Genomic DNA, 13954 nt, shown 5'->3' with positions numbered 1-13954 from the left:
ATTCATGGATTTTTTTTTCACATTCTGTCTCTCACAGTTGAAGTGTACCTCTGGTGCAAATTACTGACCTCTGTCATCATTTTAAGTGGGGGAATTTGCACAATCGGTGGCTGACTAAATACTTTTTTGCCCCACTGTAGACATGTCACTTTCATGTATACAGATGTGAGTAATCTTTCCAATCCATGCTGGGAAAAGTATGTGAAACTTTGTGCCGACAGTTTCTCCTACTTGGAGTCAAGTGCTTCAATTAAGGAGATAAGATTGGGTTGTGGGTTGGCGTGTCCTCTATAAATAAGGCATATCAATGTTGCAAGGGAGGTTTGCCTATAAAGGTTCCTAACTGAGTTAAATGACTTAGAAACAATTAGGTGGCAGCCATAGTTAGAGCGAATCAAATTACCTAAATGATAAGAGAAGGCGCTTCAGTGCTTCTTTTCCTATTCCCTTTAGTATTAGCTCCACTGCAGCATCTTTTATAACAACCCATAATGCTGTTCATTGATTCTCTTAGCACTGCAGTTGTCTTTGAAAAGATCACACCAGGATGCAATCCTGAGAGGTCGGAGAAAAACTCAAGGGTAACAGCAAAACCATCATAGAAATCTTTGCAACATAACGAAATCTTTGTTCATATTTCCACTATATGAAAATAGATATTCAATAGAATGGCCTTAATTTAAGGACACGATGCTTTTCGAGAACAAAATAATACAGCAGATCCCAAGTTTACCAAACCTGAAGGTTGTGTGAGTAGATGAGACAAAACTTAAAGCATTTTGACAACAACATATGTTTAAAGGAAGGAAAACAACAAAATCTCATGGGAGCATGGTTTGGGGCTGTTTTGCTCCCTCTGGGATTGAGTGCCGTGCAATTGCTGAATTCAAACAATGAATTTAAGAATTATCAATATTTTTTTTTTGTAAATGAGACTATCAGGGCAGGAGTCCATGACCTTAAAATGCAAGCTCATAGTATAGTCAGCAAAAGAATGGTTGAAAAGGTAGAAGATCATTGTTATGGAATTGCTGAGTTCTCAACTGAGAGGTTATAGCAAGACCTGAAGAGGGCTGTTCAGTCCATACATCCCAGAAATGTTAACAAACTGAGTCAGCTTTGTAGGAGGCAATGGTTAAAAATGAAGTTCTTACTGTTGTGTAAGCTCCATAAGCAGCTACAGGAAAACAGGAGCTCCTACAAATGGCTAAATTTAAAAGTTTGTTCATTTTTCCAGGGTGTACTGAGACTTTTTAATGTGTTTGATATATTCGTCTATAATAACTGAAACATTTGACAAACTAATACAGAACAGACATTAAATTCTCAAAACAGACTGCTTCAAAGATTAAAAACTGAGAGCAAGGGAGAACTTGAACTCTAGCAGCTCCGAACATAATGGCACAAATATCAACATGATGAGCAATAAGGGACAATCAAACAGAAAGAAAAGGCATCAAGAATAATTATGTATTTGTGTGAGCGGGAGGGGAAAAAAAGAAGGCAAGAGTGAATTACTCAGGGATTACTTCAAGCAGTTTGATTAATTCGAAAAGCACGAAGTCGATTATGTGCTATGGGAGAGGGATGGGAGTTCTTATACAATGAGAATGTAATTACACCACAGACAGGGTACTTTAAAAGGTGTTGAAACCTTGTGACATTTTGAGACAATGTGGTCATTATTGTCAGCAGACTTAATAAAAACACGTTTTTGTCGTGCTAATTTGAATCTCTAAAGCCTATAGACACATCAGCGCCAACTTTAATAACCCGTTTTACTGCTTAAACAGAAAAATACCAATGAATAGTGAGCCTATAAAACACGACTCGCTCAGTGGGGGAATGGATAATTTAGTCTTCATCTCATTTTTACTGCATATCATATTAGTAAACTGATCTGACGGCGCGCCGAGACTCCACAGCAGCAACTTACATAGAGATAAATGTGGCCAATTTTGGTTGTGAAGCACAATTAAACCTTTTTTAAAAAAATAGAGTGACAGTTGCTTAGTCTGAAAATATAATGATAAGTAAATTGAAAGCGCTATACACCTAAAACTGATATTGAAGAACATATGCATTGCATCAGTGGAGTTTAGTCGGCTGGGCACCTTAAAGCTTAAATCTCACTCGGCGGAGAAATCAACTTGTCCTAGATACATATTATCAGCATACATCACACCATCTACTCTGTAGAGGTCACCGAGCCTGCTAACAGATGGTTGCTTGACCTCCAGTTAATCATGTTATGTTACATTTTTATTTTAGGTTAGATGAGGCCCTTGTCTAAAGAAATTTACAGTATGATGAGTGTAGGTATGAGAGGCTAAAACTATCATTAGAGCTACTGAAAGCGAGACAGGTAGAGCACATTGGCGGAAGAAGTGGCAGCATATCTTTGTCAGATGGGTTTTTTTTAAAGATATCTCTTTTATATAAAGCACCATTGCCTGCTGGCTTTAAGAATACAATGAATATTGTATGTTTATGTGACACTCTCAACTTCCCCACAGGTACTACCACTACCTGTTCACTCACTACCTGCCTCAGTCTCTGCGGACTCTGGTGGATCGCACCTCCAACTGTGAGGACATCCTTATGAACTTCCTGGTCTCTGCTGTGACTCACCAGCCGCCGATCAAAGTGGCTCAAAGGAAGCAGTACAAGGAGCTCCCCAGTCCACAGGTAGGTACCAAATTGTCTTCAAAGTAATACTCTCTGGAGTCTCTTGACTTGGTTGTTAGAACAAGATTGGATGCTAAATAGCATGTGCCTGTTCTACTCCCAGGGTACGAAGAGCGTCCCTTGGGCCAACCCTGAACACTTCAACCAGAGGCAAGAGTGCGTCAACACCTTTGCCAACTGGTTTGGCTACATGCCCCTGGTGCATTCTCAGTTTCGCCTGGACCCCGTTCTCTTCAAAGATCAAGTGTCCGTCCTACGCAAGAAGTACAAAGACCTGGAGAGGGCCTAACATTTCTGGACAAAAAGACTAGAGAGCGTTGAAGTCATGTTTCGAGCCATTTTGGACAGACAAATATGGCTACTAAGTAACAGAAAGTTCAAGACATGTCTTTCATGCATGGGAAGTGGACAAAAAGGCACCGAGGTCCATTGGTGACATGGACAATCTTCAAGAAAGACCCAAGGAGATCTGAACTATATAAAGATCTTAAGAGAAAGGAGTCTATAAAAAGTACTTCAAATGCTTCTCCAACCTCCATGAATCTTGAGAAATTTGGGGCCTTAAAATAGTCCTTGCGATTGGCCCTGTCGCTGAGAAAGGACGATTAAAATAGTCAAAAAAGGAACATTTGTGAACACTTCAAATGTCAGTGCTACTGCAGTGGCAACAAGGAGAGAATGACTATCTCATGCCAGGAGCACCCAAGGGACTGGTATCGGTGCCATGCACTCCAGCTGGCAACATCTGTCTCCATGTTACTGTTGCCAAGGAAACAGATCATTTCACATTAAAATGCTAACTGTAAGACCAATAAAGTGATTTATAAATGCAAACTCTGGACTCGTGCTGCAGAATGTTCACATATTTTGTCCCATAATTGCCAAACACATAGTGTGTGGCCACGTTTCCAGCAGAGGCAAAGTTCATCTTATAATTTAAGGTACGAGCAACAAAGATAAGCAATCAGGGAGGCTGCTGTGGCATGTCTGTCTTTCATCCAGTTATGCTACAAACGTATAAAAAGAATCATGTAGTTCTGGTTACACTGCTGAAGATCACACTGTCAAGCAGTTTCTTGAAAAACACACAAAAAATAGAAATCAACTAATCATTATGAATACTACCTTTAAACGAATAAGCGAAATCTGTAGGAAAACAGCCAAAATCTTTGTTCCAGTGGATTTATCATTTGTAGTCCAAGTTGGCATTTATTTTGAATATATGCAGATAAATGTTTGTCATGCAGAGCAAAAGACAGACTCTAATTGCTGGATGGTGATGCCAAACCTAGTAAAGCTCGGTGAACTTAGGCAAGTAAATGTGTTTGAGGCAACCTGAAAATCAGAGTGGGGAAAAAAGGTGAGTTAAGTAACTCTGAACGTGGGATGGTTGTTGGTGCCAGACGGGTTGGTCTGAGAACTCCAGAAACTGAAGGTTTACTGGGATTTTCCCATACAACCATCTTTAGAAGAACGGAGAGCGCCAGGTCAGTGTGTGAAAATACCCTGTTGATGTCAGAGGAGAATGTACAGACTGCTTTGAGCTGCTAGAAAGCCAACTCAGCCGCTCTCTACGACCAAGATATCGAGAAGAGCTTCTCTGAATGCACAACACATCAAACCTTGAATCAGATTGGCTATAGCAGCCGAAGACAACACGTGGCGCTACTCTTGTCAACTAAGAACTAAGTTTATCAGGGTCTCGAAAAGCGATATATAAATGCAATCCATTATTATTATTATTATTATTATTATAGTTCACATGAGCTTACCAGACTGAAAAAAAGCATGATCCATCCTGCCTTGCATCAACAGTTCAGGCCGATGCTGCTGGTAAAACTCCAACTGAGCATCAATTAAACATGGCAGTCCATCTGGATATTACTGCTGTCCATGTCCATCCACAAAGCTCAAATAATCTCAAAAAGGCTTCTTTTACATGACAGTGACCTCACTGTACTCAAATAGCCTCTACAGTCACCAGAGCATCTTTGTGATGAGGTGGAACGGGGGATTCAGATCATGAATGGGCCAAAATCTGAGGAATGTTTCCAGCCCATTATTAAATCTATGCCATGAAGAATAATGGCAGTTTTGAAGGCCAAATGGGGTCGAGCAAAATTTGCTGTGTGATGGATACACTGAAAATGTGTATTGTGGCAGGTACAATTCCACTACAAAGGTAAAGTAAAATTAAATATAGAAAACAATTTGGGACAGGATGAGTTTCCTTAAAAAATAAATTACTAAAGAGTATTATACTAAGTACAATCACAGGAATCGAAAGTGTGGTTCGATGGCATCCGACATGACTGGGAGGACTTAGGCTCTTTGTTGTAATGTAGGCAAACTACACAAAAGAGCTGCTGCTGTGTAAAGAAAGATGAATACAGAAGGTTAAGGTCAGAGTGTGCATCATTACAAGTAGGTGGATGTACTTTGATGTACTTATACATCATCTCAATTGTGAGGGAGATCATGCATTCCTACATCCACCCTCAGGGTTGAGACTGACACTATGGAGCTAATACTTCAGTCTGAGTGGGCCCATCCTGGATTTAGAAGCAGGACTTTAAAATATATATTCAGACCGTTTGTTTCAAAAAAAGAAGTTTATTAAAAAACAAATACCCAGTACACCAACCATTTGTAGTACAGTTTACAAAAATAAATTCACAGGTAAGCAAGTCTCAACACCCTCAGGGCAAACAGGTGTGATGTGTAGCACTCAGGAAGCTAATCTCATTAAGCACATGCACACACTTATGTACAAAGCACCTGAGATACATAGCTGCCAAAGGGCCAATTGGAATTCTGAATCCACAGTGTTTTACAACTGACAGAGCACAAATATGGGCAATTGTTCCTATTGTAAACAAACATATCAGATCAGCTTCTGTGCTTTGTGGAAGAATTACCTGCAATGAATTCAAGTCTGTCTGGTGTCAAGTCAGCACCTGGAGGCAGAACACCATGAATAGGCAGTTTAGGCTTCTTTCTCTTCTGTGCTTTTTGTTACCTGAGGCCATCCAGGTTCCAACTTATTATTTCATCAGTTTGAACAAAAGTCTATAACTTATTTAAGTAGTTACAAAACAGTTGCAGAGCACTTTCCAAATGAAAATTGGGTTATCAGCTGCCTCATACAAAAGAAGAGGATGACTGTTAGAATGTGTGTCAGCTTATCCTGTTTTTGGCTTTGACTCGATACCTTATTCCTGCCTTGTTTATGATTTCCCTCTTATCGGCTCCAATACAACAAACAACACGGGCTCTTAGATGAAAAGGTGCAAGTAAATTATGAGTTTCAGTGATGAAGTGCCAGCTCAGAGTAGGCGGAAGGTCCCATAAATCCTACAGAAGTTCCCTTATTTCACCTGGTCTTTGCCGTCTTAAAGTTCCTTCACCCGCAGAGGAGTGCAGAGCTAAGAAACAAGTGCGCAAGTCTCATTCAGAGCCATCATTTTCTAAGTGTCAGCATAGCATTGACGTCCCACAGAAGGTTCCTCATCTGGTCCATCAGAACCTTCATCTCCTGGTTCTTCTGGCGCAATTTCTGTATAACAACAAGACATTTGGCCATTAGTTAAACTCTGCAGAACACGTGGACTTTAACCATTGCCTGTTACATCCTTATACATATAAGCAATCCGGGAAGGAAATAGCTAATCACATATTAACAAGTGATGCTGACACTGCCTCACACCTGGAGGAAAAATACTTTTCTACTGGTGCTGATGCTAAAGCCAACAGTCCTCTCAGCCTCAGGCAGAATTTTCCAGTGTTTTGCCACTGGCTCCCTGAAGGTATTTTTGTAACCCAACTGAAATATTAGCTCTAACAAAAAACAACACCCTAATTCAGAATGAGTAAATAATGCAGAGTTTTTCAGTTAAAATCCAGATGCTACTTTAGCCTGTGTCAGCACTGCCACCTAGAGGAATTTGAAAGGGACTTTATTCTGCTCATTTCAGCATAGCTAAGTAACACTGTCCCCAATTATTAAAATATATAATAAACTGTGGAACACCAAACAATATATGAGAAATTAATTGATTCATATGTTGAATCCATTTCAAGAAAAGCTGCAGCAATAAGTCAATGAACTGGCATAACGTTTGTTGCCAACCCTTTTTCTTTCTTAGTAGCTAATGATGTTTTCTGCACGTTTAGGATTTCCTGTTTTGTGTCATAAAGTGACGGTAATAGATATCCTGGCTGTTGGTCAGAGAAAACAAGGCACTAAAAGATGTCCCTTTTAGCAGTGGGAAGTTATCAATTTCAAGACCAATTATTATTAATTATTACAGAATTATTTGCAAATCTCACGAACCCATAACAATTCACAATAGTGCAGAAAAAACGTATCAAATGTTTAAACTGGGATAATGCACCATTTAAAAACAAAAGGTAACACTGACTTTGCTGGCACCAACACGTACGTTTTCAACAAGTCTCTAAATCCTGGACTTGAAATTCTGTGTGTACTGCTTTTTTATTTATTTTATTTCAACTTAACCCCCCCAAAAAAAGGCCCCGTCACTGCTGATGGTTTCCCGAGGCGACAAGAACATTACAGAAACCCACCTCTAGGACCTCGTTTCTTTCCTGGATGACAGCAGGACTGCAGGGCTCCACTCTGACAGAAACCAGCTCCTCTCCAGCGTACGGCACAAGCTGAACACACAGCCGAGGTAAATCACGATTAAAATTGCATTTTTTTTTTTCTCATTATCAAATCAGACATAAAGAAAGAACATAGTTCTACAGTAGTTATATAGTAGTAATTGAAAAAATGTTTGTTTGTTTTTCTTTTTTTGGGGGGGGGTCAGCAAAGGTCTTCTCTAACCTCAGCTGGTCCCTCCTTCAGGTCAGAGGTCATTTCCACACAGCGTTCATACAGCAGTCGGAGTTTTTTGAAGAGCAGAGTGAGCTGCCGAAGGTGTTCCTGGAGCTTCCCAAAGCGGTCCTGATACGTTGCCTGGCTCTGAGTCACCCCATTAGGAAGCTGAATCAAAAACACACAATAGATAACATGAAATCATTTGGAATAATTACACTTCTATTTCTAAATACAGCAGTGTAATGCTGGTTTCCTGTTTTCTGCAAATAAAAATGCTGACAGTGTCAGGCAATGTAAATGACTGCATGTACATTGGACATGTAGACAATCATTTTTCAAAACCAAGTAATAGCAATGGCAACACAAAACCATAGTGTTCCTCTTCTCTGAGCTGCACAGGTTTAAAAAAAAAAAAAAGGGGGGGGGGGGTCACCTTAATAGGCAAGAACAAGCTTTAGAAGTCAGCACTACACTGAAAAACACAGAGGCGCATTTGGTAACACGGATCAAATGGAGATGGGAGGATGGGTACGAGGGATGCTGACAGGCAAGCCGAGCAGATATGCCAGAAAAGAAGACGGGCCAAATTGAGACTGACAGGGAACAGTGGAACCACTTTAGCCACATAAATACCACCCACTCAGTTAACAGCCACACATACACCAGAGCTGCTGGTGCAATTTGCTGCACTTAAGCTAAAGAAATAATGCTAATATAACAATAACTGCAATTTTTGGTAGCAGTAAAATATGAGTAACCGTCCGTGCTGCCCACCTAAAACTGCAGACTGGTGACTCAGCAGGTAATTATTGAACTAATCAGTCAGTAAACCTGCAGTCATTTGAATTTTCTGTTAAAATGCCAAATGTACAAAGGTTCCAAGGAAGGGCTCAAGCACCCAAATGTGAGAGGCGCTGTTGTCTGAGAAGTGTGGATTTTAATTGGCTGATGCCCGGATTACACACTTACGGACGAGGGCACGGACAGCTCTGGAGATTATGGCCAAAAGCTTGATCTTATAATAGTTTTACATAGTGTACATCAAGTCCACCAGGGGGAGGTCAAATTGGTGCCCTGATAGTGTCAGTGAGGTCACCAAATTGGCATTCACAGAGCCTTGTGTTCACACTCCAATGACCCACTTTTTATTTTAATTGTTGCCAATAGCTAGTTAGTTGGAGCAGTTGTTGTCTTTCTTTTTTTTTTTTAATCTAAGACATTGTTTTTTCTCTTCTATTAGACAAAACGAATGTTATTTATAAATGGTATGAGGAACCTGAAGCAGAACTTGATTGAGTTTTCAAAAGTCGTTCAGATTAAATAAATATTAAAAACGATCGTTACAGCTGTAGTTTTGGACTTTAAGTCAATATGAGAACTTAACAGGCAGGAGTGCAGAGGTGAGAGCTGGGACAAAGGCTGGTAAAAGGAGACAGCTGGCTGGTATGATAGAGAGAATGAGACCAGGTGGGAAGAAAGCCATGCCTGAGAAATTATAGATATACTCAAATGTGGAAGTGAAGAGTGTGTCATACAGGATTGAAGCTGGAAATCAAATAGGTGATGTTGAATTTGTTCACTACACGTTGGATGTCAGTTAGAAGAAAAAAACCAGAGTAATTTGGATAAGACCGTAAGCATAGTCAGAGTGTAAGAGACTGGCGATAGGAGCAGGCAATAGACATATGGGTGATGGAAATAGATTTGATAAGGACGTATCATATTTCAAGAAGACAAAAGAACACAGGGTGACATATAAGAAATGAGGAAGATGCATACAGGCGGACTACATTTAACCAGAAGGTGCAACCTGAAAGAGACACGAGACTGCAAGGTTAAGATTAAGAGTTTCATTAGGAATGTAATCAGACGGATGGCTCAGATTGAGTGCTAGAGAGGGAAGACTAAGATGGCTGGAAAATGTGCAGATAGGAATAATGGATATACTCGACAAAGATTGCTGAAAATGGAGCTGCTAGGCCAGAGGAAATGAGGAAAAAAGGAGAAGATTCATGAATGTAGTGAAGGGGACATGAAGATGGTTAGTGTGACAGAAGAGGATGTCAGAGAGAGATGGAGGCTGTAGTGACCCCTCAGAAGAGCAGCTGAACTGAGAAGATGAATGAGAAACTAACAGTAAGAAATATTAGTCTGCTAATGATACACCCATAAACAAAGCTGTATGTGAGTGGGCAAGAATATAGGTAAGTGTGTTATACTCATATTACATATAGGTATGCGACAATATCGTTATTTTGATATCAAGTCCCAGACACTAACAACAAGAAAACAGTTCCTGCTGCTAAGCATGAGCCTCGTGTCCCTTACCTGTGTGGCTCGGGTAATCTGGAAGATCTCCATAGTGCGTGTGACAATATCTTGTACAGTCTCCTGTCCGATCCTGCAGAGGAACACCGGGGAGATCTCCCTAAGGGCTCCCTGAGGAGGCATGGGCTGCTGACCTGCACTTGGGGCAGCACCGGGGGGCAGATGAGGCGGCTGCTGCTGCTGTGAGGGCATCCCTGCCATCCCTGGCTTCTGAGGTAAAGAAGCTGCCATATCCACACAAATCTGCGGGGTACGATGGTACAAGACAAAGGTGATGTTCTATTAGCGTAAATATACGTTTTCTCAACACAGCAAGGATGTATGCTCAAATTTAAGCTTATTAGAGAAACTACAGACGTTTCGAGATCATATTTAAGAAAGCAGGAAACTCCTTAAAAATGTACTCTCAATGGAGACGAGGGAGGGAAACTTAACTTACTGGCTAAACATGCTAGCTCAAGCAAATTAAGCTAACTAGTTAGCAACGGGCTGTGCAAAAAGCTACTTACCCAAGTTCAAACCGTCTTTTGGCTGAATGTTGTACAGATATTTCACAGATGATGCAGCCTTTGCGAAAAAGGGACTAGTTATTTATTATTTTAAATAAAGCATGATCACTGGCACCCTTCCATTGATTTCTTTCAGAAAGCGCAGCACGTTAATGCGTCACTTCCGGGCCAAAAAAATGGGATGAATTTTCCCACCGCTAGATGACGACAGTAGACGCGGATATACCTGAAGGTACTGTAAGCATCGGCTGTAAAAGAACAAAACAATTTTAGCTATATACTATATATACTATAGTGTCAAAATATACATTTGTTTTTCATTCACACTATTAAATATAAAACTGTAAAAAACATAGAGAGAAAAACACATTAAAAGTCATCACTTTTCATCAAATGCCACTAATTTCATCATAGAAAATGTTAGTGTTGGATTGACATTACTCAAGCATGATATTAAAATTAATTCAATTTAATTCTAAAGCACACATTACATGCATATTTTGCATGTAAAATGTAACAAGACCTTACACTGGATGTATGTAAAAGGGAGAATTTAAGTATGCAGTAAATACAATTGCTCATTCAAAAACAGCAATAATATAATTTCAATATTATATGATAGCCATCTAGTTATTTATTAGAAAGACAGCTATAGAATGATCATCTATTTATGATAGGGTATATGCAAAGCCTTATTGAACATGTGGTCATATTGATTTAAATGTCCTATGTATATTACTGTTTTATAGCCGCAAAGAGTTAGCGTGCTAGTAAAGAAGTTTAAACTTCATCCTACTCCTTTTCAAGCATGTAAATTATGTGGTATATACAGATAGTCATTAATATTTTTCCCCTATTAGTTTTTGTCTTCTGTTTGCAATGTTTGTTTGTTTTTTAAAGTATATTTACAGTAAAAAAAAAAACAATCAATTAATGTCTTAATCAAAATAGTCTTTTTTTTTAATTTAATGGAAACTGAAATCAGTAAATCAAATTGGTGGTTTACAAATTTTCACTCACACTTAAGGTGTGTCAATGATGGTTTCAAGTATTTATTTATTTATTTTTGAATAGTTATATCTTATAACTTAAGGAAATAGATAAGTCTTGGTGGCTGGGGATCAGTCTTCCACGGCCCCCGCTCTGGCCTCCGCCCGGCACACAATGCGCCCAACCCCTATAGCGCCTCCTTTGGTGGTGTGGGACTGCAGAGGGATGGGCCCATTTCCCTTTTTTGAACTGTCACCATGGACTAAGACCCGGCCACCAGACGCTCGCCCTCGGGTACCCTCTTTGAGCCTGCCTCCAAGGCAGGGTCCTGGTAACCCTATCCCGGGCAGGGTGAACTGTTCCCTTGATGTTCTACTCATAGCTGTCTTCTGTATCTTTCTTTGTCTGGTCCTTCACCCAGGACCCAGCTCTCAATTTACCAGTCGATCTGCATCCCTACCCCCACCTATGGTCATGAGCTGTGGGTAGTTCCTCCGAAGAGTGGCTGGCCTCTCCCCTAGAGATAGGGTGAGAAGTTCCTTCACATCGAAAGGACCCAGTTGAGGTGTTCCGGGCATCTGATAAGGATGCCTCCTGGGCTCCAAAGGGGTGAGGTATTCCAGGCATCTCCCACTGGGAGGAGGCCCCGGGGCAGACCCAAGGCATGCTGGAGAGATTATATCTCTCGGCTGTCCTGGGAACGCCTTGGTGTTCCCCCGGACAAGCTGGAGGAGGTGGCTAGGAAGAGGGAGGTTTGGGCTTCTCTGCTTATGCTGATGGATGGATGGATGGATGGATGGAAGTCAGACTTTTAAGTAGTAGACCTATTTTGTTTGACTCAAGGATAAATGAATTACACGTGTTTGCTTTGCTGTCAAGTCAGACCAATAAAACTGAGGAAAGGACTGGATTTGTCAGTCACATGTGGACCTACTTTCTTTATTTGATGAGTCTGGTTGCGTGACTTTATCCATGGTTTATATAGGATCAAAGGTTGCAGTCAACCTAGCACAACAACAGCAAGTTCAAGGAAGTACAGCTTCCTTCAAGGACTTGATTTAGACTTTATTCCCTTTGAACAAACATGAGTAAAATGGCCTGATATAGGCTCAGATTAAAAAAAGACGTAGTTTATATATTTGTATTTTATACTAAAATTGACTGATAATAGATCCAATTAACAACGCAAATACAGAAAAAACGATTCCTTCTACTTTGCAACTTTATTTTGCCTGTATGTTTCTCTTTGTTTTGACGTCACGTCACCATTTCCATCTGTGTTTGATGTACCGTTTCAACTTGAACTTTATGTTTGTTCTTAAGGAAATGCAATTTGCATGGAGATCTTAAACACGCAAGGCAGAGATAAGGTACGCAAGGTACTGATAACAATGAATGTTAAATGCATTTTAACGCACAGTGGGCTCAAAAAGCAAGACCACTTGTTTAAATACTTCTTTTTTAGCATCAGTTTTGGAATTTATTACATGCATTGTTCAAAGTGATGGCTTCAGCTGAGTCATTTAAATAAAAGACGGAATCTTTGAATAATATAGACATATTATTATACACACGTTTAGTCTGTGGCTCTTTTGTTTTAAGAATATCAGATATAGTTGAGTTGGGAAGTCTGTGCACAACTTGATAACTCATTTAATTCAGTTTAGTGTTATTTATATAGCGCCAAAACACAACAACAGTTGCCTCAAGGCGCTTAACCCATGTTATCACGGATTAATCAGACAATTTTGTAATCTTTGTAAGGCCAAGTAGTCCTTGACAATCAGCACCCTTGGACATTCTTGGTCTTAAAGTAGTTCTTCATCTTGGCATCGTTTAATCGTGCTCCTCAAAGATGGGTGGTGCTTGTTTATGAGGAATTACGTGTCATATTTTCCAGTCAAGAGTACAATTCAAGCTTGTAAAAAAATAACCTTTTTCCCCAATAACCTCAGAGTTTTAACACTTCTACAATCACTAAAGCAATCAAAGTTTTGATTGGCAGAGCCTTATGAACAAAGATTATTTGCCTCTGAGTCACTCATGTCTGCCTGAGTATCATTTTAACCCCTTGAACAATTGAAAGGATGATTTCCTATAATTTATACAATCCAGTTTACGCAAAGTAGTTTTTTAAAGCTACATTAGCTGTTTAGCTCTATAGTGTTTTCAGTCATTCGGATTAAGACATTTTACATGTTCATATTCATAACGGATTATATTTTAGACCATGTTTCTTAAAATGTGGAAATAGAACATTAACTTTTAGCTGTGTATCTTCACAGTCATACAGCTCATGGAAAAAATTGCTCCCTTTTTCCCCCTCAATCTCTTAAGATCCTAATTTTAGTAACAGTGCCCTCTGAAAGCAAATACTAGCATGCTAACATGCTAAAAGAAACATTAGCATGTAAATACTGCACAGTTGATATGAACGTCGTGATTTTAACATTTAACTAACTCTATATATCTCTCTGCAGCCTTCATTAATAATAATAATAATAATAACTTTATTTATAAAGCGCTTTCAAACAAAGTGCTGTATAACTGTTTAAAACTAAAGAGATAAAAAAAAAAAGAAAAAAAAAAAGCAATA

General features: G+C 39.6%; 3 protein-coding genes and 1 long non-coding RNA gene across 8 annotated transcripts in view; 2 read left to right on the top strand and 2 right to left on the bottom strand.

Moving 5' to 3' along the window:
• LOC102298456 (exostosin-1c) overlaps nucleotides 1-3522 on the top strand; it is a 118327-nt gene extending 114805 nt beyond the window's left edge. For all 4 annotated transcript variants that reach the window (XM_005936298.3, XM_005936299.3, XM_014338075.2 and 1 more), the window contains exons 11-12: nucleotides 2517-2688; nucleotides 2792-3522. In XM_005936298.3, the coding sequence (XP_005936360.1) occupies nucleotides 2517-2688; nucleotides 2792-2977 (358 nt within the window). In that variant the 3' untranslated portion in view covers nucleotides 2978-3522. The remainder of the gene's footprint in view (nucleotides 1-2516; nucleotides 2689-2791) is intronic.
• The window catches only part of casq1b (calsequestrin 1b), a 37020-nt gene that overhangs the window by 18481 nt on the left and 4585 nt on the right, over nucleotides 1-13954 (bottom strand). The window lies entirely within an intron of this gene.
• zgc:114119 (Mediator of RNA polymerase II transcription subunit 30-like) lies at nucleotides 5286-10090 on the bottom strand. The gene is made up of 4 exons (XM_005936294.2): nucleotides 9860-10090; nucleotides 7538-7696; nucleotides 7276-7365; nucleotides 5286-6244 (listed from the first exon to the last, which is right to left on the bottom strand). Exons 1-4 carry the CDS (start codon nucleotides 10088-10090, stop codon nucleotides 6149-6151), a joined length of 576 nt encoding a protein of 191 aa, XP_005936356.1. The 3' UTR covers nucleotides 5286-6148.
• LOC121815387 lies at nucleotides 10061-12036 on the top strand. The gene is made up of 3 exons (XR_006055048.1): nucleotides 10061-10130; nucleotides 10505-10600; nucleotides 11780-12036. It is a non-coding gene; the product is annotated as an uncharacterized LOC121815387 (long non-coding RNA).

Source organism: Haplochromis burtoni, unplaced genomic scaffold (assembly GCF_018398535.1).
Source record: "Haplochromis burtoni strain Fernald_Lab_line unplaced genomic scaffold, NCSU_Asbu1 Contig_200, whole genome shotgun sequence".
NCBI classification, from domain to species: domain Eukaryota; kingdom Metazoa; phylum Chordata; class Actinopteri; order Cichliformes; family Cichlidae; genus Haplochromis; species Haplochromis burtoni.
The sequence above is the reverse complement of the archived record's forward strand: the minus strand, read 5'-3'. Positions and strand labels throughout refer to the sequence as shown.

Excerpts from the sequence above, each read along its gene's own strand:
- zgc:114119 (XM_005936294.2), bottom strand. The coding sequence starts at position 10,090 with ATGGCAGCTTCTTTACCTCAGAAGCCAGGGATGGCAGGGATGCCCTCA. Across the intron at positions 7,697-9,859 it reads AGATTACCCGAGCCACACAG|CTTCCTAATGGGGTGACTCA; the intron begins GTAAGGGACACG and ends TTTTTGATTCAG. Across the intron at positions 6,245-7,275 it reads AAAGAAACGAGGTCCTAGAG|AAATTGCGCCAGAAGAACCA; the intron begins GTGGGTTTCTGT and ends GTTGTTATACAG.